Here is a 26,081-nt window from a genome sequence, read left to right as displayed (position 1 = left end):
TCATTTCCTTTCTCAGGGTTATTTTACGATCTCTTATCACAAAAACCAAACTTTTCCTCTTCGAGTGATGCTCCATTGTTTTTGTAAAGCTAGATGCCGATAATCAACATATATCTACATCTAGTTCTATCTTTTATGCCTACGATCGTAATGATTTTGGGCATACTCGCGAGTGAGGAAACACTAATCTTAGTGGACCCCTTATCGGATTTGAACCGATGACTTACGCCTTACCATGGCGTTACTCTACCACCGAGTTAAAAGGGCCCATTTGATTCAATTCCTGAATCAGTTCCTACCATGCATATAAGATCTATATATATATATATATATATATATATATATATATATATATATATATATATATATATATATATATATATTTCTATCGATAGATTCTATCTATAGAAATCGATGCAGTAGACTCTGAATGGCTAGTGTGGTTCATTCAGTAACGAAAAATTTTAACCTACCTAGGTAGTATAGGGTCAAAATTAGATTTGATAAATATCAATGCAATGAATTGTTTCAAGGCTGACCCTAATTAATTAATAAATTGACTCCCATTAAAACGAAATTCATTTGATTGAGATTATCTACCAATTCGACATAGATTCAAAATATTTGATCGAATCATATGATGAAGAAATTGAATTTGTTCCCTGAATCAAACAAATTCTTAAAGAAAAAATTTCGATAACTTCTTGATCTTGATCCCCCTCCCCAGATTTCAAAATGGGTCGGTTGTTTGTTAATTTCCTAGCTTGTTGTGAGATAGAGATACTTCTATCTCATCTGAAGAAGGAATGGATCAATGAATGAAAGTGGAAGAACTGGAGTTTAACCCCCTTCCAGTTGGACAGGTCCAAGGTAACATGGGCTTGGCAAAGGGTCGGGAAACGAAATAATTATTTAGGCTCAATATTAATGGTGATTGTGTGTGGTTTTGGTGGACATGAATGTCAGAGGACATGTGAAGAGTATTGAGGCGCCTTGAGTAGCTCAAGGCAAAATTAGCATATTTTAACAAATCATCTTCCATGAATCGATCTCTGCATATGTTGCACCATCCCTCAACATGGTGAAATCCTGCATGCCTAAATCATTTTCATTAATACAAACTCACTAGACGGTGGGCATTTGGAGGTTTCTAGCATTTTTTTTTTATCATTAGTTGAAAAGAGGCTACTTAGGGAGAAGAGCGTTCTCAGAAAACTACCATAATCGAGTGTCGGATTTATAGGACCTAGTGTGTCCCTCCTATGCATGCAAAAGTGCTGAGGAACTGCTCAAAACTCGCAGTGCGTGATTTGACTATCATGTGCCTCTTTTTCTACATTGAAATATGTATTTAAAGCATGGAGAACAAACAAATATTTTGCATCGTATCCGAGCTTCTATGATCGGCCAAAATTTAAAAAAGAAATTACCCAATTTCCTCTCACCAAGGGACATCTCATTCTTAAAGCGTGTCATTCATGCATGATCTATGAAGTAAAAGAGAAAAACATTTTCGAACTTGATGAGGGGTGAACTAGCAAGCCCTTGCAAAAGGTGTGACACACATGCGCTGTGCATTGTGTGTGAAAAGTTACAAAGGAAAAAGAAAAACCAATTATTTGTCATGAGGACAATCACAAAAGTAATAGTTCACTACAGTCATCTTAAGAATTCGTGTAACTTAGGGAAATTGGGTAACTTCGGCGGAAGTTATGGTAAATCAGTAATCCAATTATGATATACCAAATTGGGTAACTTTGGCGGAAGTTATAGTAGAATTTGTAATTCAATAATGAAATCTTCAAAATGTGTGGGCAATTCTGAAAGTTTTTCTAGTTGATGATAGTCATGTTACCCCCATTTCATATTCAATCGATCATGTGAAAGGGCAGCATCCAACCGAACATCGTGATGGTTTCATACTCTTAGTCTAAAAGAAACTTGTGTTTTTTTTTTTTTTTTTTGGTAAGGTAAGATGTATATTGACTTTTCAAAGCGTAACCTACACATGATGTAACCGAAACACAAAAACCTCGTACCTGAAACAACACCCAAGATGTCCTAACAGGTGCAAAGGTGTAACGGATAGTGAGCTCAAAAGCATCAAATGCAAAATACAGCAGGGCCGAAAAACGACCAACCGACTACAAAAGAGAGCCAACAACAACCGAGGAGGATTAATCAAAGATGGTAGGCGAGATGCCCCAATTGACTTGGATCCTTCTGTTGCGAGGATTATCTTCAACAGGTTTGAATGACAGACCTATATCCCTTATGAGCTTAGCAAGATGTTGCCGTAGGGCTGGCACAAAGAGGGGTTGATTTCTGAAGAGGATATTGTTCCGTGTCGTCCAGATAATATGGCATAATGCTCCAAATGAGAAGCGAGCAATTCGCTGGTGGAAATTGTGGCCGCATATGAAACGGACGGCCCATTGGAGATTATCTTGCCATGACTGGTTTCTCCAAGAAAGATTACATTTATCCGCCCAGAGTAGTGCAAGGGTACCCGTGATAGGACACCCAAAAAACAGATGATCAACAGAATCGGGTCTACATTTACAAAAGGCACAAACACCTTCTGATATTCTGGGATAATTAAGCAAAACGACATGTGTTGGGAGCCTATTCAGTGACATAAGCCACAACAAAAAGCCATACCTCGGCGCAATGCTCTGGTCCCAAACGAAGGAACACCAAGGGATAATAGGTCTGCTCATTCTGATCAGCTCCCATGCCGAGGCCACAGAGAAGATACCCGACGAGTGGCCCTTCCACAGTAATCGATCAGGTCTCTGTACATCCAGATCAGGGATAGCATCCGGCCAGGAGTTGAAGGTTTGAAGCATATACGAGCTATGCTAGGAATCGAAAAAGAACTCCCGAACAGAGGCCTCCCTCGGGATACCGGAGCAATAAATGTCCCTATTGGAAAAGAGAATGATGTGGTTGCACCATCACCAATTTGCCATTTGAAGAACATTTGAAAATCCCGGCGGATGTCGAGAATTTTTTTCCAAGCCCAAGAACAACAAGTCGGCTTGGGCGCTATCCAAAAATTCTTGTTCTTCAGAAAGGTGGAGTGAATCCACTTACACCATAAAGATTCTTTATCTGTGAAAAGAGTCCATATATGTTTGAGCATTGCTGAATGATTACAATCAAGGAGTCTACGAATACCCAAGCCACCTTCCTCTTTAGGGAGACATACATCAGACCAGGGGACTTTAGCCCCACCAACGCTAAGGTCCGGACCCTTCCAGAGGAATTGTCTAAGGATCAATTCAATTCTAGACAGAATGGACAGTGGGAGCGTGAATACACTTGCCCAGAATACTTGAATAGCATGAAGGACTGACTTAATGAGTTGTAATCGGCCAGCAAAGGATAAAAATCTTTGGGACCAAGAACGAGCACGTGCAGTAATGGAGTTCACTAATGAAATACAATCCGCCTTACTCAAGCCGGTCGAGATAATAGGAACCCCAAGGTATCTAAAGGGAATCATACCTTCATTGAAGCCAAACACATTCCGGATCTGTCCTCGAATTTCCGGTGTCCCACCAGAGAAAAATATGTCACTTTTGTTGACATTAGGCTTCAATCCAGACCACTTAGAAAATAGGTCCAGGCCTTCCTTCAACAAGGTAGAAGAGTTTATATTCCCCTCAATAAATAATAGGACATCATCAGCAAAGAACAAATGGGTTAAACCCATGGGCTTACACCTCCAAAAATATTTGAAACCCGGACGCCGCGCCTGAGTGTCGAGAATCCCAGAGAGTACTTCCATCACTAGTGTAAAAAGGTAGGGAGACATAGGATCCCCGTGACGTATACCTCTATCACTTGCAAAGAATCCATGTAACTCCCCGTTAATAGCAATGGAGAATTTTGGAGAGATAACACACTCCATGATAAGTTTAACAAACAACTGAGGGAAACCAAAGGTTTGCAAAACCGTTTCCAAGAAAGCCCAATCTACTGTGTCATAGGCCTTCTGAAAATCAACCTTAATTGCACACTTTGGCCGATAAGGCTCATGATGAAACCCCGCAAAGAGCTCCTGAGCAAGAAGAATATTGTCTCCTATCCTCCGTCCCTTAACAAAAGCATTTTGGGAGTTGCTAATAATGGACGGCAGAACAGAGGCTAGCCTATTAGCCAAGATCTTGGTAATACATTTATAGACTGTGTTGCAACAAGCAATAGGCCTAAAATCATTCATAGACGAGGCATTAGGAATCTTCGGCACAAGAGTGAGAATCGTAGTATTGATCTCCTTTAGAAGCGATCCTGACCGAAAGAAATCCTTAATGGCCAGCACAACCGAAGGACCCACAGTTTCCCAGGAAGATATAAAGAAATCAACATTAAATCCTTGTGTTGTACTATGAAAAATCTAATAACTCTCTCTTTAACACATAAGCAACAATCGATAATTAGAAATCACTACGTGACACCAAAGATGTTGACCGGTGTGAACCTCGGCCTACATGCACAAAGAATGAGAGAGAACGACAAACACAAGAAATTACTCAAACCGGCTAGATTTCTGGCCTATATTTTCCACATCATCTAGTTAGATTCTCTTCCAAGATTAAAATCTCATTTACATTAAATGTATCAATTTTTATTTGTTTACAAATGCTTTTTTCAGGATCCTACTCTTGATGGTCTTGCAACAAAAACAAAAAGGCCAAGAAATAGATTCGAAAATTCTGGCGTTACAAAGGATGTGAAAACTGGTGGCTGGATATTAAGCAAACAATGTAAACAATCCGCTGGAAAAGGCAAATGATTTGAAGAGAACAGATGATGGTGGATTTTCCATTAGGACCAGTGCGGCAATCAGTGGGAACAATTTGTCTAGAGTTTCAAGTGTCAATCCTGCTGCTGCCCTGCCTGGATTATTAAAAAATATCGCTCTTAATCCAACAATATTAATGAATCTACTAAACATGGGTCAACAACAAAAATTAGCAAGAGATGCCCAACAAAACCCAGTTGATCCTTAAAAAAAAACATGACTTCTCCGTTCAACTCTGCTTCGATATTGGGAGCAGCACCCAAGTCACTCTTGCGCTGGCAATATCAGCAAGGTCTAGGATTCTGCATTCCGGTTCCTACTCCAGTGGCTCCACTTGGGAATGTTCTTAGCTGTTGTTTAGGCACTTTTATGGATCTTTTCTGTTTATTACTTTCTTTTAAAAACTCTTTCAAACTCTAGCTTGTAATTAAGATTCGAGAGAATGTTCAGACTTGCATTCTCGTGTTCATTATAATAACAACATCACCTCTTTGGGAAAATTAACGAGACGGATATTAGTAAATTCGGGATGATATATTGCTTTCCACCCATTTCTGATTTCTGTGGCGCATTGTTTGCAATACTCAATCGTTTGAAGTGTTCTTCCTTCCTCTTCTCTTAAATAGCATTTTCAAGTCTTTTGAAATTAGCACGGTGAAAGTTCTAGACTCTTCATCTCGTGTAGGGTCAGTAGGATGAGTTCGGCAAAATTCACATGAAACCCCATGACCTCCTATGACCTCCGTGCGAGGCTCAAAACTATTTTAGAGTTGGTGATGTTGCAACCTCCTTTGCAAGGCTCGGACGAGTGAGTTTAAGGGATTGAAAGAAAAATTGGCAAATTCGGTTGTAATCAACAGGGTCTGGTGGTTGTGCGTGGTTTTGGCGAACTTGAATAGGTGATATGTGAGAACTATAAGGTACCTTTGAGTAAATGAAGTGTGCTCGAAGCAACGATGTACTCTTTACAATGGTCCGCTTAAAGGTTGATCATCTTGTGATAATCCTTGAATTGATTAGGCATTAGAAGGATCCTAGCGCTATTTAATGAGAAACAGAGTTCTGTGAAAAGTGCAATAAGCAAGTGTCGAATTTATAAGATTTAGTGTCCCTTTTATGGATGCAAAAGTGTTGAAGCAACGGCTCGAAACTCGAAGATTTGACTACCATGTGCCTCCTTTTTGTGCATTCGAATGTGTATTAAAAGCATGAAGAACAAACACACATTTTGCATTGTATTCGAGCTTCTATGATTGGCCAAAAATTAAAACAGAAATTACCCAATCTCCTCTCACCGACGGACATCTCATTCTCAAAGTTTGTCATTCATGTATGATCTATGAAGTAAAATAAAAGAACATTTTCAAACTAGATAAGGGTTGAACTAGCAAGCCATTGCAAAAGGTGTGATATACATGCATTGTGCATTGTGTGTGAAAAAATAAAAAGGAAAAAGCCTACTATTTTTCATGGGCACAATCACTAGGGAAAATGACAAGTTGTCCATTAACTTTGATCCAATGTTCAATGTGGTCCCTGATCAGGGACCACATTGCACATTAAGTTAAAGTTTAGGGATCAAATTTAACAAATTAAAAGTTCAGAGACCGCATTATACATAGGGTTAAAATTCAGGGATCACATGTAACAAATTAAAAGTTCAAGGACTACATTACATATTAAGTTAAAGTTCAGGGATTGTTTATGTCATTTTTCCTAATTTTTTTTTTCCTCGTGTTCAAATTTTGAAAGGAAAGATATAAATTGATGAAGCCCAAGACCCTCCAAACCCAACCTTTGGTCCAGCTGAGTATGCTGAGTGGGCCTAACGTGGATGATCGTGCTCCGACATAATCTTCTGCCGCAGCGGCCTACATTCGATATTTGGGCCTTACAAACAAAGAGCGAATGAGAGGGAACGACGATGATCAATGAATCTGGTGCCGCAATTCTTCCCCGGCGAGGATAATAGCCAAGCGAATTGAATGTATCCATCCCAATCAGTCATCACCAGATAACGCCCATGTCCGCCGCTCGGAGCAAGAAGTGAAATAGTAGTCATCTCGACAAGGCAGAGAGAATCATGGTCGTGGTGGCATCACCAATGCCAGCTCCAGCAGCAGCCCTTTTCTGCTCGTCGTCTGGTTGCTCGAGACCAACCCTTTGTGCCTTCTCATCTTCTTGTTCTTCTTCGTCTGTTGTCTCGTGCCCCAGAGCTTCCAAATTCGGTGGCTCCATGCTGCTTTCGCCTCTGAATCTGCGGGAGTTCTCGCCATGGAATGGGTTGAAGCATCTTGGCATTTCGCTGAGGCCTAAATCTTTAAGAATGGGTGCTTCTATTCTGTCTGTTTCGCTCTTGAGTTTATGGCCAATTAATATGAGGTGGGTTCATTCACAATTCTTGAATTAATGGTGATGCAGGTGGGAGGAGCAGGAGTAAAGGCATGATTGTGTACGCGTCTCTGTTCGGAGTTGGAGCTCCTGAAGCTCTGGTTATTGGGGTTGTGGCTCTTTTGGTTTTTGGTCCCAAAGGTCTCGCTGAGGTTAGTTGAACTAAAAGTACAACTTTAGTTGTAGTCTCACTTTCTTTTAATTTTCTAGGTTGGGTAATTCTTTTTGTTGTAGCTTGAGGAGTTTTTAGCCGGCACAATTTATAGGTTTGGTGGCAAATTTCAGAGTACGCTGATCTTGGAATTACTTTGTCGAATTGTACCAATTCAGATTGATGATCGAGTCGCACTTTTCTCAGACCTGCTAGGTCCTTAGGAAGTTCAAAAGGAAGAAACGAAATCCAACTTTTTGAATGCTGAAAATAATTAAGAACTTTGGTATGCTTTTGTTTTTTAATGGTATGCGATTAGATTTTACCGAGTCTTGAATACCACTAAAGCATTACATGATCAAGAGCCGTTGCCCTAGAGCTATGTTTATCCATGTTGAGCTCTGGTGACTACTATTGTCTGTTTCAATATGAGTTTACATACATTAGCATAATGGCAATGCCCCGTTCGTTTCTCCTTGATAAACAAGGCTTAGAATTGCCTTGATGAATTTCACATGCTTGGGACATCATTATCTCGCAAAAATCTATTTGCCTGATATTGTATTTGGAGAGGGAGATCTTCAGGTGATGTGATTCTGCAAGCAAGGCTTTTCTTTCTGGTACATAGCAGTCGCCTTAAGAATTTGTGTACTTAAGAACTAAAAAATATAAGCAAAGTTATGCTGCAGTATGATACCGTGTGATTAGGGAAAATGGGCAACTTTGGAGGAAGTTATAGTAGAATCAGTAAAAAAAAAAAAAAAAAAGCAAAAGCAAGGCTTAGAATTGCCTTGATGAACTTCACGTGCTTGGACATGATTGTCTCGCAAGAATCTATTTTCCTGATATTGTATCTGGAGAGGGAGGTCTTCGGGTGATGTAATTCTGCAAGCAAGGCTTTTTTTTTTTTTCTGGTACATAGCAGTCAACTTAAGAATTTGTGTACTTAAGAAATAAAAAATGTGAGGAGCAAAGTTATGCTGCAGTGTGATGCAGTGTGTTTAGGGAAACTGGGCAACTTTGGAGGAAGTTGCAGTAGAATCAGTGATGCATTCATGAACACCAGATGAAAATAGTAGATCTTCTAAATGTGCGGGCAATGCTGAAAGTCCAGCTTCTAGTTGATATGGTCTTATTGCCCTAATTTCATGTTCAAACTATCAAGTAAAGGGGCAGCATCCAATTGAACATCGTGGCGGTTTCCATATTCTTAGTCTAAGAAACTTCTTCTGTACTGTGAAGCATCTAATAACGCTCTCAGTATTCCATAGGGTAAAATCACATTAATCCTGTCCTGTGTCATGGATGTATCATAAGTGATTTAATTTGATATCTTGGTTAAATCCCTCCACCCGTAATGGTCCGTTATTTTTTATTAGGTCATAGAATGAGTGCCCCAGAAGTACTTGTTAAGCATACTTTATGAGGAAATGTTAGATTTTCAAAACACCGGTGAGACATATTAGGAGAAAAGTTAGTGTTTATGAATTAAAAATTGCTTTTCCTTTTTCTATGCTAACCTGTTTTTCTTTTAGAACTATATATGTTAGGTGTTAGAGAAGCCAATGGGTATGACACCACAATTTTCAATGCCTACATAAAGAAAGTGCCTTTTGGTGCCATGGTGCTGTAGGCCTAGTGAAAAAATTGCATTATCTTTTAACTTGTGCAATCATATTTATTCAACCTTTTCCTACAGGTTATTTTTTATGCTCAGTTTTGGTAATTTATGCTATTGTGAGAGCTGAGGTGACATTGTAGCACATTTGAAAGAGATTAACTGCAGGTAGCACGAAATTTAGGGAAGACTTTGCGAGCATTTCAACCCACCATTAGGGAGCTTCAGGTTGGCAAACTATCAAATTCTTAAGTTAACAATTATTTTCAAAGTAACGATGGTGAACACTTTAATGTTTCCCATTTGTAGGAAGTCTCAAGGGAGTTCAAGAGCACACTCGAAAAGGAAATTGGTCTTGACGAAATTTCAGAACAAAACATGTCTACTTCAAGCAGGACAAGCGCTTCATCTCCTCCTACAGTTGATCGTGGGAAGGAGCAGGAGACTGTGGTTGACCCTAGTGAGTCATAAGTATTTCCACCATCTGAAGTCTTCATCTCATATTTATGATTATAAGAGCGAACTGTGTCTCAAAGAACCCATGTGGTGTTTCCTGATTTTTTTTTATTTGTTACTTGCTCAATTATGGGGTTTCAAGAAATGCTTTTGATGTCAAGTTAGGGTAATGTGAGGATAAAAATATGTATAAGGGAGATCTAACAAAAAAAGGAGTCTTTAGCATTTAGGTCGTATTATTTGGAGCCATTTAATAGTAATTAAATTTCACATTTCAAAGCAGTTTTGACGCTTTATAACCATCTTCAAGGCATTGTTCAACTAGACTTCTATGTTGAGAGGCTTGGCGGAAAAATTTAGCCAGAACAGCATCAGGCTCGCATATATTGGATTATCAGTATTTCAATATTTGGATGACTGTTGGTTCAATTTTTAAGAGTGTGTATTCAACATATTTGATGACGGTAGAAGTCCTTGAATCAAGCAAGTACACGAAAAATGATTGGAAAGGGATATTAGTAGTGACGTGATCATTTGTGAAGCATGAGACTGAATAAAGCTGCTCTATGGACTGTACGATCAGAATTTTTTGCCTATTGGGATATTAGTAATGCGATGTGTATGGACTTCAACAGACTTTGGACAAGACCGATCAAGTTAGCAGAACTTGATTTCAGCAATAGTAAGTAGCCTGAATCTCAATTGACATTCAGATCTAACATCAAAAAAATGTGACTGCAATGATTTTTTAACTTGCAATGAAGTGGTCTTAGAGTTTCCATTTGCGGCACCTTGTTGGTAGGTTTGGTCTTAGACCCCTCTTGGATGTGATGCATTTTGCTTTGTCCCGCAGATTCAGGTTCTTTAGTCATAATGTTTATCCAAATTGACTCCACTGAAAATTATATGACAATTGCAGTATAATTCGCGCTAATTGCAGATGGCACTCCTCCCCCCACCGGAGCATACTCAAGTGAAGAGTACTTGAAGATTACGGAAGAGCAATTGAAAGCATCTGCTGCCCCACAGCAGAGCCAGACAATGTCTTTGGAAGAAAGCAAGCCCGAACCTCAACGTAAGTCTCTGAGTGTCGGTCTGTCTCTGTCTCTGTCTCTGTCTATCTCTCAATTTAAACAGGATTTGATTATGTTACTGCAGTAGAACAAACCGTAACTTCTGTACCTCCCCCGTCAAAGACTGAGAATGGAACATGAAGCTATGTGAAACTCCACTTTTTACGAAGGTTGAGACAAGGCTGCGGAAAGCCAAAAAGAAACATAGAGTCCGTCGATAAAGCTGTTCTTAACTCATTGTTTTAGAGCGCCAGGTAGCTAGTTTGTTGATGCTAAGAAGTGCTCATAGGTTCAATGTGGAATAAGAGTAGGGAATTTTGTTCTTGGGACTATCCCAGGTCTTGAGGGATTGATATTGTAAGGTTATCATTATCACAGGTGCAAATTGTAGAGGCAAAGCAGTTTTATATCTCTAGTGTCTCCATCCTATGGTGGAGTTGTATATACTGTCCTGAGTTTTCTTGTGCTCTATTTGGCATTTCATTCAAGTTTCAAATTCATCGGCCTGATGGTACATACAGACTTAAAAGCTCCAAGACCAAATCCGTGCATGGGATTCTATGGCATCGATGGACGATGCAAGGCCTATCGCAAGAAATTAGGATGTACTAAGGATATGATGTTCATTTTTGCATCGAGATAAATTGTCGATTTTCCAGTAAGTATGCTTACTTTCCAAAATCGATTATAAGTCCATCTCATCTTTCAATCGTCGAAATTTTCTTCCCTGAATCAATATACATATTATGACATTTATGGAGGGAATTTCATGTCTGGGGGACGAATCCTCGAGTTGCATGGACATGGAAATCACTATCCTCAACGGCATCATCATAAGCTTCGATCTAAGCAACGATTCCTACGTCGGAAAGGATGAAGTGGAACTCCTAGTCCTGCAATGCTCGGAGGATGCATATATAAGGCGTGCATTGTCGAATCATGCAAAGGGAAATTGCTAATGATTCGGCAGTCCAGATGAAGCAAGGACATGCCGAGCGGCTGTACTTGTACCTAACGAGGGTGATCAAGTCTTCGAGCAGTACTTGTACCTAGCGAGGGTGATCAAGTCTACAAGCGAAGGAGGAGGAGGAGAGCCAAGGTGGGTCGAGATCAAGAGCCTCGACAATGAGATAGTTTTTGTTGAGGATAGTCACTCGATGTCGTTTCGGATATGCCCGGTTTTGCACTGTACATCGTATACTTCACAATCGATGATTATCAAGCGTGCCACTATGAGAGACACGGACCGATTCAACATGGATGATAGAACCTTCAAGCCTTTTTTCCACAGATCCTTCTGAAGGCCACTTGCGTCGGCCGATTTTCACTGGGCAAAGACTGAGAAAGTTTGAGCTATCCGTCTCGACTTTGGTTTAGCCACTAATCAGTGATGCTCTGCGGGAATGTAACTCAAGCATATGCCTAAGCACTTCTCAAGTGAACAGACTAAAAGCCAGTACTGAAGGGCGTATGAATAGAGCTCACAACACACAGAAATCAATGTTAGTCTCAAATCTGATAGTCTTAACGACACATCACACGAACTTATAGACACGATACAGACAACATATAATGCATCATAGAGCCCCTAGTTGCTTTATAACAAGCCAAGAAAAACTCAAATCAATCCCTTGGACGAAAATGCCCTCCGCTGTATGGCTTTTTCTTTTTGAACTTATTGGAACACAAACCAACCAGGGGACGATAGGGAGCGACTAATTGTTGTCGTCGCCGCCGCCGCCGCCGTCTGGGTAGGTGAGATCGATTATTTCGGAGGCGGGATCGTCTTCGTCTTCGGAGGCGTCTTCGGCATCTTCGGTGTCTCTGTCTTCGGCAGCTTCGGAGTCGTCATCAGAGGCGAGAACCTCCACGAAGGCGAGGTCGTAGGCATCTCCGGTGTCTTCGTCTTCAGCGTCTTCGGAGGCGTCTTCGGCATCTTTGGCGTCTCTGTCTTCGGCAGCTTCGGAGTCGTCATCAGAGGCGAGAAGCTCCACGAAGGCGAGGTCGTAGGCATCTCCGGCGTCTTCGGCATCGTCATTGGAGGCATCTTCGGCGCCTTCATCTTCGGCGGCTTCGGCATCGTCATCGGAGGCGAGAAGCTCCTTGAGCTTCTTGGCCACGTCGGTGATCTTGTCCACCAAGTAGTCAACCACATTGGCCAGCTCGAGCCAAGTGAGCACCCCCGCTGCCGCACCCACAGCGAATGCCGTCAACATGCCCCCAAAATTCTCTACCTGCCCATACCTCGGTGGCGGCGGAGCGGTGTAGTCCCTTCGAGCCGGTGGCGGCCGGACGCCGTAGGCAGTGGGAGGCGCCCAGTGGCGCATCTCCTCCTTCACCCACAAGCTTGACGACTAAGATATTAACCGGTCCAACGAGGGGATCTCGGTCCGAGAAAATGAATCGGCTCCCAATAATTCTAATGTGCTAACCGAATCTGTTCAGGCCCCCCTCTTTCTCTTACGATTTCCAATTTCTTGTGAGCGAAGGAAAGGAAGTCATGGAAGACAAAAGTCTGTGGTTAAAGAAAAGTAATCTTTATGTAGAAAACACTATTGACGAGCATCCTCAAGATGCTCATTAGATGTATATGTATAATTAGAAATATTTTGATTCTTACAATTGCGATTACAACACGACATAAAACTCTACGTGGAAAACATAAGATCTCACTCCTGGACTTGCTTCGTAAGTGCTCTGGCGGTGCTCGGTAGCAAAATTCATCATGTAAAGTTGGGCGGTGACTATTAGCTTCTAATCTGTTGCTTAGTTGGCTTATTAGCTACGGCTTCGTCTGGTTACATGGCAAGAAATACTCGAATGGGTTCCTATTCCAAGTAGATTCCTTTCCAATTTCACGGATTGCGGAAAAATATTTTGGACTCAACGAGAGAATACTTCTCATCGGCAACAATGAACGGCAACCGACGACCAACGGGGAAGTTTGGCAGTCGACGATCGGCAATCGACGATCGGGGATTGTAGCAAAGTCTGTCTACCAGCAACAAAGTCCAACGGCCAGCAACTAGCGGCAGGGGTCTAGCCACCTTCTCCGGCGACCGGCGACTGATGATGACGGCGGCGACAGTCAATGGTGGAATTTGGTTTATCATAGTGTTGTGATTATAAAAATGTTAAATGGAATCCCAAGCCCAGCTACAACCAAAGTAACCCAATTCTGCCATAACCACCTGACACGTCATCGCCTATCTTTTGGAATTTCCCAAGCTATGAGAATCTTATTCCACGACATGGGGGAGACTTCGGCGGTATCCCAAACTTTTTATCATTATGACGAATGTGTCAAAATAGAGAGAAAAATTTATATAGAAATAAGAATTTAGACACTGGCGTAGTTATCCACGATCACACATGCCTTTCCTTACGTTTTGTCAAATTAATTAATAATTAATAAATGAAAATGTTTTTTTATTATCTTTTTTGTGCTTTTGTTTTCTCCTTAAGGGCTATAAAGATATTATTGGTGTGGAGGTTTTTGGGTACCGCTTGCAAATGTTTTCTTTTTTTAGTCGGCAACATACAAACTAGCTAGTACACACGAAGAACATGGTGGAAATACAGACGACATGGGTCACCATCTCCTCAGGTTTTCGAAGCAATTTTTAGGATCGGGCCACCTAAAATTCAAATTAGGGTTTGATTTCTCCTTTTCTTTTTCGTTTTTTCTATTCTTTCCCTTATTCTAATAAACGTAACCAATGTAGACACGACATGTTTCCTCCTAGGCGTATGGTTTCCTCACTCCAGCGGTCTCCCAAGCTCGACAAATCCCCCCCCCCCTCGCGTGGCACTTCGGATGGTGGTGATACTAAGGGCATGTTTGGTAACCGACCAAACAGTGCATGATTCTATTCTTTTGTTCCCGAGAACCAAAAAAGAACAGAAATCCGCCTGGTAAATTTTTCTCTTTCGGGGCACAAATTTATTCCCATAATCAGTTTTGAAACAGAATCAATAATTAAAAAAAAAAGTTGATTCTAATAAGAAGAAAAAAATTTCATATTCAATGGAGCCGAGTTTGTACTTTCGAAAATTTAGTGGGGGTCAAAGTTTTACTAAAGAGAGCAAACATACATCGCAAGTAAAGTTTTATAAGGGTTACACAATAATATGGAAAAATGAAAATTTGAGTGGGATTGAGTTGACCCACTCAAACAGGGCAGGTTTCTTATGCGGTTTGTTCAACAATAAATAAATAAAAAAAGTTAAACCCCCTTCCTTAAATGAACTTTTTTAAAAGGAAAAGCACAGCCGAAGTTGCAGCGCTGCCAATCAAATCACATAGCGAGACAGGCTCTCGTTTTTTTAATCCATTTTGCGGATTTGGTTAATGCGAAAGCGCCATGTGATGGATACCAGCCTTGGTGGGTCCCACACTCGCTGCCCCACCTTTTTTGTCTTCGTCTAGAACTTTCTCCGAACTTTTCCCGCTAAGGTCCCGTTTGGTAACGTGCCAAACAGTGAAAATTTCTGTTCTTTTGTTCCCAAAAATAGTTTGGGAACAGAAATGCGTTTGGTAAACTTTTTGTTCCCGGACACATTTTTGCAAATATTTGTGCCGAGAAACAATTTTGGAAGAGAAACAAGAAATAAAATAAAGTTGCTTTTTGTTTCTCGGCACAATTTTGAGAATCAGTTTTTTTTTCTTCTTTTTCTTCTTTTTGTGTTGCTCTTCTTGGGTTGTGACGACCGGCGGCCGACGACCAGCCACAGCCCAGGGCCGGCGACCAGCCACAGCCCTCGCTGGCCGCCGGCGGAGGCGAGGGTCCCCCCTGCCGGCGAGGGCGAGGGCTGGACCCTCGCCGTCGGTGCATGGCGGGTCGGCCTCGCCCGGATCTGGCGAGGCCGAGGAGCCTCGCCGTCGCGACCTTTGCCAAAGCCAACCTCGCAGGTGGGTCGCGACGCGAGTGAGGCTCGGCCTCGCCGGGCGAGGCCGACCTCGCCAGTGGGCGCGACGGCCTCGCCGACTGGGCGAGGCCGACCTCGCCATGACCGACGGCGAGCCGCCTCGCCCAGTGGCGAGGGTCCAGCCTCGCCCTCGCCGGCAGGGGGGGACCCTTGCCTCGGCCGGGCCGGCGAGGGCCGTGATGCCCTCGCCGGCCTCAGGAGGCGTGGCGCCGGCGGCGACGCCATGGCCTAGGTAGAAAGAAAAAAAAATTAAACAATTCAAAATAATATTAAAATATTATTAATAAAAAGAAATTTGTGTGTGGTTACCAAACGCATTTCTGTTCTTTTCTATTCCAGGAATAGAAATTTTGGACAGTTTACCAAACGCCTTTAAATGCACAAAAATTATTTCCGGGCACAGAATAAAAAAAAAATCATTTCTGTTCAGAAATAGTTCCCGGGCACAGAATGGTTGTCATGCGCACCCTAAGTATTTTCTTGAAAGATTTTCATTATTTTCTCAGAATTTTGCGAAATTTTTTTTATTACATGTAGAATTTCTCTAAAGTTACGTAGCATAGGCCAACTAACCGATATCTCCTTTTCTTTTTCTCTGTACTATTTCAATATATACAGATCGGGAAAAATAACCGAAAAAAGTCTTAAACCTTTCAATTTGGCCAAATTTAGTCATAAACATTTTGATGATTTGCCAATGTAGTCATTCTGGCTAATTTTGGTTGGAAGTCGCTGATGTGGATGCCGACAATATCTGCCCGAACTTTTTTTGTCTAAAAAAATTCTCAACTTTCACTCTAGTCCCAAATCTGCCCACGCATCCAAAAATCGCCACTGATTTCTTCAAAATCATCGACATTGGGATTAATTAGAAGTTCATTATTAGAATATGCGTCTCCGTGAACACCCTTGCCCTCGCCCTCGTATGGAACTACAGTAACCTCATGATATAATGGAGTTTTGCTCGCACAGGGAAATTTTCAGAACTTGTTCAAGGATAACTAGACACTAGACAGTCTTCACTCAAGAGCAGATAATGTAACCAGAGGGACTAGGTGTTCTGAAGATACTATGGACAACTGAACATTCATAATACCAAATTAACCCAACTACTACTTCATTTCTCTGCAATCTGATTCTTTTCGAACTGTTCTTCTCTGAAGAAAAAGGAGGCAGAACTGCATTCAAATGTTAATATTACATATCCTTTCTTAAAGCAAAGGACATGAAAACCGCAATGAATTTAACTTAAACTACAATTGACAATTTCTTGTGGCAATTTTTTTCAGACAATTCAAACGATGTTTTTTGATTGTTTCAATTTAAGGCTATAATTGATTGACAATCAAACACTACGACAAGCATGCATTACAACGAATAAAACTCTACTTATGAAACCAAGATTCGATTGTATGGGCGACTGAGAACGGATTGGGATCACATCCAACGGCTACTCAATCCTTTCTATACAAATCATGCCCAAGGTGAAGATTGGAAGATGATCCTCCTCAATGCCGTCCAACGGCTAGTTTGGAAGTAGAAGAGTATTTAAGGAGATCAACGAGCAGCAGAAGAATGTACAAAATCAAGAATCATCAAGTCCAAAGTCTGAGCATGCTCCGATCATTTTCTCTTGCCTTTCTGAGCCATACATTAAGATCTTCGCATAAATTCTCAAAATTGTTTAAGATCACCTATTCACCCCCCCTCTAGGTGATCTTTGCTAGCTACATCAATCTGGCTATCGATATCGTCAATGGTAAATGAAGGAAAAACATGATCTGATAGTCGAGCTCGATACTTACCCATGAGGATCTGGATTTCGTACTTTTAGAAGCTTTAACCAGTCGAACTTTCGTTTGTTTTGTCGCAGCCGCGGAATTCTCAATGTTCGATTGAATATCATCTGTAGTGTTGAAAGATGTGATCACATAAAAACCAAAGTAAAAAAAATCGTCAGAACCAGGAGAAATTTAGAACGGAAAACCAGATAGCTTCGTGTTATTTTGGCATCTTACCAATTACCACACCCTGCTCACGAGCTAAAGCCGCAAGATCCCTGAATATTTCATTTGCTTGTCCTCTCTGTTCCTCTACTTCTCTTACACCTTGTTCTCTTTCATTTTCTAGAAGCACAAACTCCTGCCTGAAATGGAAGAACTGATATTATTTGATTGTAGATATGACTTTTGTCTTCCATTTCATCGGCATGAAGTTTAATCGTGTTTAGCCAAGCTGAAAGAGACTACATTTGAGCTTCTAAGGCTCTATTGCATCGAGCGGGCAACAGAACAGACACATTTTTGCAAGTAACGGAAATTACAAACATGAGATTGCAATTGATAGCTCCCAGCATGAATACTACTAGTCGAAAGATCACCAAAGAATATAATGTGCACAGCATGCAATGTCTAACATTGAACAAGCCATCGAACAAGGCTAGATGGAAATGGGTTCCAAGCCTATACCGACCTCGATTAATCGACATTAAAGTAATTCGGTGCAGTGTTGAACTGCCTACCTCCACTGATCCATAAGAAAAGGTTGGAATTCCTGGGCCATTCTAGATGCCACTTGCTCATCAGACCCGAAACTGTTGGAGAACCAGTTCACATAGACCAGTAGTCCAAAATCGAACAAGCTGTTATCTTTTCCTTATTAATCTAGCACAACAATCCCAATAGACGACGTACGTTGTTGCAGAGGGAGGAGGAACAGATGGAGCGTAAGCAGACTCGCGCTCGGTCACGAGCTGCTGAACTTTCTGGAATTCTAGCAATGTCGTTTGGAAATCCCATGCATAAGCAATTCGTTTATAGGTGAGTCTCCGAGTCTCAATCTGTCTCTGTCTCTATCTCCGTCTGTCTATCTCTCAATTTAAACAGGATTTGATTATGTTACTGCAGTAGAACAAACTGTAACTTCTGGGCCTTCCCCCTCAAAGACTGAGAACGGGACATGAAGCTGTGTGAAACTCCACTTTTTGCGAAGGTTGAGACAGGACAGCGGAAAGCCAAAAAGAAACCTAGAGTCCGGCGATAAAGAAGTTTTTCTTTCGCTCATTGTTTTAGAGCACTAGGTAGCAAGTCTGTTGATACCAAGAAGTGCTCATAGGTTCAACGTGGAATATGAGCTGGGAATTTTGTTCTTGGAACTATCCCAGGTCTTGAGGGATTGATATTGTAAAGTTATCAATTATCACAGGTGCAAATTGTAGAGGCGAAGCAGCTTTTATATCTTGCGAGTCTCCATCCTATGTTGGAGTTGTATATACTGTCTTAAGTTTTCTTGTGCAGCTCTATTTGGCATTTCATTCAAGTTTTAAATTCATAGGCCTGATGGCATATGTCCTGCAATGCTACATTGTGGAATCATGCGAAGGGAAATTGCTAATGATTCGGCATTCTCGGATGAAGCAAGAACATGCCGAGCGGTTGTACTTGTACCTAACGAGGGTGATCAAGTCTTCAAGCGAAGGAGAAGGAGGAGAGCCAAGGTGGGTCGAGATCGAGAGCCTCGACAATGAGATGGTTTTCATTGGGAATAGTCACTTGATGTCGTTTCGGATTTGCCCGGTTTTGCGCCGTATATTGTATACTTCACGACCGATGATAACCAAGTGTGTCACTATGAGAGACATGGTCCGATTGACAAGGGCGTCGTCAACATAGATGATCGAACCTTCAAGCCTATTCCTTCGGATCCTTCCGAATGCCACTTGCGTCGACCGATTTTCATTTTGCAAAGACTCTTAGAAAGTTTGAGCTATCCATCTCAGACTTTGGTTTAACTCTGCAGGAACGTAACTGAGAAAGTTACTACTGAAGGCCATATTAATAGAGCTCACAGCACTCAGAAATCAATATCAGTCTCAAATCTTACGGAGTCTTAACGACACATCACACGAACTTATAGACAAGATATAGACAACATATCTAAGCAAAGAAGACTTAACTTACATATAATGCATCATAGAACCACTAGTTGCTATAACAAGCAAAGAAAAATTCAAATCACTCAGGATCAAATCTTAAAAACCCAAGTCCAAACTGCCACTTAAAATCACCATAGTTTAGGAGAAACTCCGGTGCTCAAATAGCTAAAATCGCGGGGCGAAACAAAGATTCATCATGTCCTAAGATCAAAGCACATCCAGCACTCGAGAAAATCGTGAGATTCGCAGTAGATCGAATCCCCGCGTAATCCATTTGATACTTTTCAAGTGCCCGGTGCACCTGATCCTCCGATCATATGAATTTTGGATCCCCCCTGAAGATGGTTTATTGATAATTAGCTACTTGAGCACTGAAGTTTTCCTTCTTTGTATTAATCGTTGTCACTTAATTTAAGTGACTTAAGGCTCAAGGAACTCCTGGTCCAGCTGCAACTTCTCCATGACCCCAGCCTCAAGAGTGATCTCCACATCAATGCTCCTCCCGCCACTCTTCCCCTGGTACAAGTACACCATCCCGTCGAACCGGTTGTTCGACCCGCTCCGCACCCCCTCGGGCCTCCCCCACCCGAAGTCCACCTCGTACACCTTGAACCTCGGGGAGCTCCCGACCGCCACGCAGTTCGTCCCCGCGTCCTTAAACTGGAATATCTTGGGCTCGCTCTCCCACTGCTTGTTCCGCTCCTCGATGGCCTTGGCATCGTGCGCGAGGATGGCCTTCTGTATGATCCCCGCCCCGAACTGTGGTGGGTGCGCCATCAGGAGCCCCGCCGCGGTGCCGGTGAAGATGGCCTGGATGAGGTTCCCGAAGTAGGTCTCCGGCATGGGAGGGTCGACCCGCTTCCGACAGTCGACGAACACGGTGAAGACAGTCACGTCCTCGGGCTTCAAGTCGCGCGCCTTGGTGACGTGGCGCCAGATGTGGACAGATAAGGCCTGGAAAGTGGAGAAGGGCATCGAGCCATCCGACGGCGTGCTGGAGTTGATCGTTGACTTGAGCTTGTTGATGGACGATTCAGAGAAGCGGAAGACCTTCTCGCGGAGCAGGGGGGGCGGCGGGGCGGACTTGGCATGGTCGCCGTTGGACGACAAGGAGGAGGGATCGGGCGGGAGGGAGAGGTCGAGCTTGACACGGGTGTTGCGGGACTTGGTGCGGTCGAGGAAGGGCGAGGCCGAGACGGCGGGCGAGCCGCCGCAGGCCTGGGCCCACGAGCTCATGAAGTGCCACGTGGAGTTCCCGTCGAGGACGGCGTGGTTGAACGCGCACCCAATGGCTAGCCCGTCCTTCAGCTTGGTTAACTGCACGCACCACGATCCTTCGGTCAGAGGGTGAATAAGCATGAAATCATGTACTACGTGAGATGGGAGAGCGGTATACTATATCGATATAATTTTAACCTATAGTTGAATCATACAAATGACGTCATAAATCAGTGTCCCAAAAGCACCTACGAGTTGGTGGTCCACAAGCCCATTGACGACTGGAGACTCAACGAATTTAGCGGCGTTGACCATTTATGGGACTCGCCACGGTGGGGCCACGGCGGTTGGTAAGCATCAGAGACGAGCCATTAAATGTACAGACCGTATTATTATCACAGGCAACTAATATGGGAGTCACATCTAACAAGTGGATATTTTTTTTTTGGTCGAAAGTGGATATTCATTGTCGGTAATATTGATAACACAACCCATAATTCTCAAAGCGAAACGAGAATATACAACTTCTTTAAGCCGTATTTCCGTATATTGACAAGAATCTTCGATTTAAGACTGATGGATGGCGACAACCAATCCCTCGGATCGAACGTGATCTTGAGTTAGATAAGCAATCCAAATCATCCCACTCTCCTCTCGCTTCCTAGGTGTATTTAACTTGGTGTCTTGTCTAGCGAAGAAGGGTACTGAACAGCCGGTACTACGCATTGATTAACAGCCCGAAGAGCATTGCTTCGTTCGCTCGTTGTATCTTTGAGCGATCCTTTTTAGAGATTATATTCAAATCGACATCGGTCCGACTTCACCAGAGCCTCATTGCTCTTTAGTGTTAGCTTCTACTTGACAAAGATCAGGGTATGTTAACATACCTATATCTAGGGTTCTGATCTAATATGAGTCAATAAAAGGGAAATGAATTCGGGTACGACGGTGTTGAAATCATGGAGTCTTCATCTATTCAAGCACTTGTCTAGATCATTCAGAGGGCCAGAATCGACAGCTAGGCAACAACTCCCACTGTCCTTCGGATTTCATCATAACATACACAGATAAAATGTGATGAAAGAGGAGAAAGAGCAAAAATGAAACATAATAGGAAATTTCATTCTATTGGGCAACTGGCTACATGTGCACGACATTCAATAACATTCATTACACGCCACAGACCCACTTCAATGCGACCATATTATCCGGCTCTTGGAACTCTCGAATCAAAAAGAGGAAGAAACTTTATTATGCGAGTCCTTAATATAAATGGTAACAGAAGTCAACATTTTTTAATTCACCCACCTCGATTTTCTCAAAAACAAAAAATTTCTCCACATGCTTAGCAAAACATACATTCTCCTGAAGAGAGAAGGTCCCTTCCGATTTTTTATAATGCCATTTAGACAGATGCTTCGTAATACTGAAGATCACATGACAGAGCGAATGCGTATCAATCTCTTACGGCTGGCCTAAACAACGACTAATGTACAATCAATTACATCGACATCAAGTTCATCTTTTATCGCGTTCCATCTCTTCTCGGCTTGTTGGTACAATCTAAGTTCAAGAACAAGTGAAAACTCGACTAATATATGCGGGAACTCTACTATTTTTTGTCGGGCCAAACCCCATCATTTGGTTGCGTTTGATAGTAAAAGAAATAAATTCGAGTGTCTAAGAGTTGTCATCACCGAAATCTTAGCTAAGACAAGAAGTATTATGACCTGGGTCAACATCATTTATGGACTGAAGCTTCTAAGGGTTAATATAAGCATAGAGAGTTATGTTTAGTACACAATTTAAAGGATAAAGAATTGAGATGCAGCAGATAATGCACTTCGTATTGAGGTTAAGAAGAGAAGGCCACAAAAGAATGGTCGAAAGACAAGTTTGTGATCGAACCTGAATGGCCAACAAAGGCCTGTGAAGCCCCTCCAAGTTCAAGATGCCATTGCAAGGAATCAAGTCCTTGAAAATGCCGGTGCCCTCCTCAGCCGCCAGGTCCTCCATGGCGACCGCCTCCGCTGCCGCCTCCACCACCTCGACGCCGTCCAGGTCATCGTCGTACTCCACCCTGAACACCCCTTCCTCATCCTTCCCAAGCTTGCCGGCGAGCTGGTAAAACTCCTCGAGCACCTGCTCCAATCCATCCTTGAGCTTCGCCACCATGCCCTCGAAATCGCCCCCCTTGTAGAACATCAGCTTTTGGTTGTAGTAAAACGCCAGGTACGGAAGATCAAACGTGACCAACTGGCACTCCCTCCTCCCGAGCTTCTTCCTGGGCTTGACATGGGTCTTCTTGATGGTCTGCAAGCTCACCACCATCTCATCTTTCGTCTTGCCCTGTTGACACGCCATGATTGAGAGGCTGATGACTTGAATGAGATGAATGAGAATGTTGTATGCAGTGTGGGGAGTAGTTGAAAACTGGAGGGGTGGGAGAGGGTTCTTATAAAGGAGAGAGTTCGTGGTTTACTGGATGTGGTTGGGGTGCATTTATGCGGTTCATGAAAGCGGTTGTGATAAATTAATGTTGGGCTCCGTCGCTCTGATGATGTAGAGGTGGTGGTTGCGTTAGAAAAAGTGAACTCAACGAAGAAAATAGTAACCACAATCAATAAATAAACGGGCTCAGGATCCGTGTGCAGCTCACCAGGTAATAGGCCAATTTCCGTAAATTGAAACCAGAAAGAAAAAAAAAATGTAAAGGGTTCCATACAAACATATTAAGTTGGCAGAACAACTACGTAGCAATGAAGAAACTATGCTTCTGCGTAAGAAATTGAGGAGGTTCAGATGAAAAGTTTAACATGTTGACTTTCTGTCGGACGAGAAAATTGACCCAGCATGTAATGTACGTAGTCTATCAACTTATCGCTGTCTAATTATATCGCTCACTGTATCGTCATAAGGTTTGCCCTCGGATTTTGGGTTAGAACAGAAAAAATGTTGATATACACTGCGATGACCAAGATGTAATATACCTGGCACACAATTCGGTTATCACAAGCAAACGAAGCATATCGACATCAAGTACTACTTTATCCGAAATGTTTTAGCGAAGGGTAAGGTTGTTGTGGAAAAGATCGCTCCGGCAAACATGATGACTATGCTTGTTCCTTTCGTGAAACTAAAGTTTTGCTTAAGCACAATTGGCATCTGTAGTGTGAGCGCCCGTAGGGGCATCGAGAGGGCAGCATGGACGATGAGTAGTATAACATGGCTTCAAACGTTAAGCAAAGTTGGAGGATTGTTGAATTGCGTCTCGAGTTTGAACCGTTTATGGAGTCCAATCCGATTAGATAAATACCCAAGTTTGACGGCACGATAAAAGGGAAAACGACATAAATGGTTCTTGAACTTTGGCTTAATATGCAATGTGATCCCTAAACTTTTAATTTGTTTAATGTGTAATGTGGTTCTTGAACTACATTGAACATTTTCGTATAGTCTAGGGACCAGTTTGAACCTGTACCAAAAATTCAGGGACCACATTGCATATTGGGTTAAAGTTCAGAAATCACATTTAACAAGTTAAAAGTCCATGAATTATATTATACTTTAAGCCAAAATTAAGAAAGTATTTATATTATTATCCGACAAGAGCTGTACTCACCTTTGCTAATGGTTGGACGATCGAGAGGAAAGATGGGCACCACAAGACAAAAGAAGGGGCTCACATTTTCTTATATGGGTGGTCCATTGTCAAAACAAAGGGCGTGGGTTCCCATGTGGAGGCCCAAAAGAAGAGAAGGAAAGGAAACACAGTAAAATATACAGCTTTCTAATCATTTGACTCCAGCCTTTAGGATGCCCTCTTCTCTTAAAAATGTCACCGCACATATAGGAGCAAAAAGGAGTGGTCGCCTAGGAGGGTTTCTTGAGAAGAGTTTGGCCGCCAGATGCTGAAGCAGCCGCACGAAGAACAAGAATTGGAGTAGGGTGGCGTGAGTTCTCTTCAAGAAAAGGAGCCCGCTCGAAGAGGGAAGAGTCTGAAAGCACGAGGTTCTCTGTTCTTCCGCCGCACCGACACGAACACTGTGAGATATGTGTTGTGTAAGTTTTTATATTCAAGTGAGTTGTTTATTTGTGTACGTTTTAGGTTTGAGATAGATCTAAGGGCAGGAAACACAAGAGCGTGTGGGCGATTGTAACTTTCATTCTCCAATTATTGGTGGATTATTTGTCGCTAGCTCTTCCGTGGATGTAGGTGCCGATACTCGGACCGAACCACGTAAATCTTGAATATCCTTTATCGTTCCTCGTTTATTTCGCTGGCTCTCTCCCAATGATTTGATTTGCAAGATCTCGGTTAGCTTCCGCATTCGTTGATAATACACCACTATAAGCATGTGGTCCAGAAGCCAGTGCTGAAAACATTCGAGTTGGATTGCTGTCTTTCAATTCTAGTACCTCGATGTCCTAGGATTCTACGGGGACAACGAAAGGAACCGAACAGTTTTGGCACATTAATCTGTCTTGCACGACAAGGAGCCCGCTTTAATTAGACTTGCCGGTGCCAATTCCCTACCATGAAGGGAATTAAGGAGAGAGGATGAGCTGTGTTTAACCAAGGCCAGTGGTGTCTAGGGTCGATGGGCTCTCAAGTGGTACAAGTAGAAATGTTTGGTGGAACCCGACTTAAATTCGATTGCATTGAAGATTCGATCTAGAAATATCGTCGCGGGAACGAGTTTGATGGCGCGAAGGTTACGGTGAACAAAAGCGACGCCGGATTTACGTAGTTTCAGCCAATTAATTCGACCGGCCAAATTCGAACCTATAAGGAGCAAGGATACTAAATTCATAGTGTTAATATTACATGAAATGAAAGATCAATTAGGTAGAAACTTAAAGCAACATTGTAAAACCCATTTTGTATCTCGACTTCGTAAGATTCATATGGCGCAAGGGCATTTGGCCCGACTAAATCGAGCCAATCTTACTAATTAAGGAAGTTAAACTGTTCCCAAGAGTGAGTTTTCTTTTTTTTTTGGAAAAATTTTACTTTTCATCGTTGTCACATTTTTCCTAATCAAATCTCTATACTTGTAATATGTCTTTATTCTACTTTCACAAATTTTCTAATCACATGTCACCAGCACTGAATCAAGCTCAATCCAACTGACGTTACCGTCTTATGACGATATCTATGAGTTGGTAAATTTAGGACGTTGGTAAGAAAGACAAATAAAAGTCGGTAATCCAGTAGTTTGTAAATTAATGAGATAAAGGTAATCAATCAATTATTTATATTTCATATATGAGTCGGTAAATTTAAGACATTGGTAAGAAAGGCAAATAAAAATTGATAATAGATATAAAAAAAAAGTTGATAATTTGTAAACGGTCAAAAATAAAATAATTTCATAGGAATGTTAGCAAGTTACCAGCAAGTTATTTGGAAATAAAGTGATTAGCACCTTTTTAACAACACCTTTTTGACACTTACCCAACTTTTTAAGAAGTCTATTAGACGTTATTTTGGATCGAAA

The 26,081-nt window shown here is 42.0% G+C and overlaps 4 protein-coding genes across 4 annotated transcripts; 1 reads left to right on the top strand and 3 right to left on the bottom strand.

The window, feature by feature from the left end:
• The first annotated feature begins 6,742 nt into the window (after positions 1-6,742).
• LOC115692463 (sec-independent protein translocase protein TATB, chloroplastic) lies at positions 6,743-10,912 on the top strand. The gene is made up of 6 exons (XM_030619302.2): positions 6,743-7,140; positions 7,232-7,353; positions 9,139-9,198; positions 9,280-9,430; positions 10,367-10,501; positions 10,585-10,912. The coding sequence occupies exons 1-6, from the start codon at positions 6,894-6,896 to the stop codon at positions 10,638-10,640; spliced, it is 771 nt and encodes a 256-aa protein (XP_030475162.2). The 5' UTR covers positions 6,743-6,893; the 3' UTR covers positions 10,641-10,912.
• A 1,302-nt stretch (positions 10,913-12,214) lies between these two features.
• LOC130135320 (uncharacterized) lies at positions 12,215-12,826 on the bottom strand. The gene has a single exon (XM_056304133.1). The coding sequence runs from the start codon at positions 12,824-12,826 to the stop codon at positions 12,215-12,217; it is 612 nt and encodes a 203-aa protein (XP_056160108.1).
• Positions 12,827-17,155: 4,329 nt separating this feature from the next.
• LOC130135319 (syntaxin-22-like) lies at positions 17,156-18,966 on the bottom strand. Its single transcript, XM_056304132.1, has 5 exons — positions 18,856-18,966; positions 18,122-18,279; positions 17,950-18,021; positions 17,447-17,574; positions 17,156-17,334 (listed from the first exon to the last, which is right to left on the bottom strand). Exons 1-5 carry the CDS (start codon positions 18,964-18,966, stop codon positions 17,156-17,158), a joined length of 648 nt encoding a protein of 215 aa, XP_056160107.1.
• A 293-nt stretch (positions 18,967-19,259) lies between these two features.
• Positions 19,260-23,017, bottom strand: LOC115692462 (BAHD acyltransferase DCR). The gene is made up of 2 exons (XM_030619301.2): positions 22,489-23,017; positions 19,260-20,679 (listed from the first exon to the last, which is right to left on the bottom strand). Exons 1-2 carry the CDS (start codon positions 22,942-22,944, stop codon positions 19,783-19,785), a joined length of 1,353 nt encoding a protein of 450 aa, XP_030475161.1. The 5' UTR covers positions 22,945-23,017; the 3' UTR covers positions 19,260-19,782.
• Positions 23,018-26,081: the final 3,064 nt, after the last annotated feature.

The sequence above is a fragment of the Syzygium oleosum genome, unplaced genomic scaffold (assembly GCF_021117445.2).
Source record: "Syzygium oleosum isolate NSW1041296 unplaced genomic scaffold, Sole_v2.1 Sole_v2.31, whole genome shotgun sequence".
NCBI lineage: Eukaryota > Viridiplantae > Streptophyta > Magnoliopsida > Myrtales > Myrtaceae > Syzygium > Syzygium oleosum.
This window is presented reverse-complemented; position numbering and strand designations above follow the sequence as displayed.

Coding starts and splice junctions, on each gene's coding strand:
- LOC115692463 (XM_030619302.2), top strand. CDS start 6,894: ATGGTCGTGGTGGCATCACCAATGCCAGCTCCAGCAGCAGCCCTTTTC. Junction 7,354..9,138: donor GTCCCAAAGGTCTCGCTGAG/GTTAGTTGAACT, acceptor GATTAACTGCAG/GTAGCACGAAATTTAGGGAA. Junction 9,199..9,279: donor CCACCATTAGGGAGCTTCAG/GTTGGCAAACTA, acceptor TCCCATTTGTAG/GAAGTCTCAAGGGAGTTCAA.
- LOC130135320 (XM_056304133.1), bottom strand. CDS start 12,826: ATGCGCCACTGGGCGCCTCCCACTGCCTACGGCGTCCGGCCGCCACCG.
- LOC130135319 (XM_056304132.1), bottom strand. CDS start 18,966: ATGAAAACCATCTCATTGTCGAGGCTCTCGATCTCGACCCACCTTGGC. Junction 17,575..17,949: donor TTTCTTATGGATCAGTGGAG/GTAGGCAGTTCA, acceptor CTTCCATTTCAG/GCAGGAGTTTGTGCTTCTAG. Junction 17,335..17,446: donor TGAGCAGGGTGTGGTAATTG/GTAAGATGCCAA, acceptor TCAACACTACAG/ATGATATTCAATCGAACATT.
- LOC115692462 (XM_030619301.2), bottom strand. CDS start 22,944: ATGGCGTGTCAACAGGGCAAGACGAAAGATGAGATGGTGGTGAGCTTG. Junction 20,680..22,488: donor GGCCTTTGTTGGCCATTCAG/GTTCGATCACAA, acceptor TGGTGCGTGCAG/TTAACCAAGCTGAAGGACGG.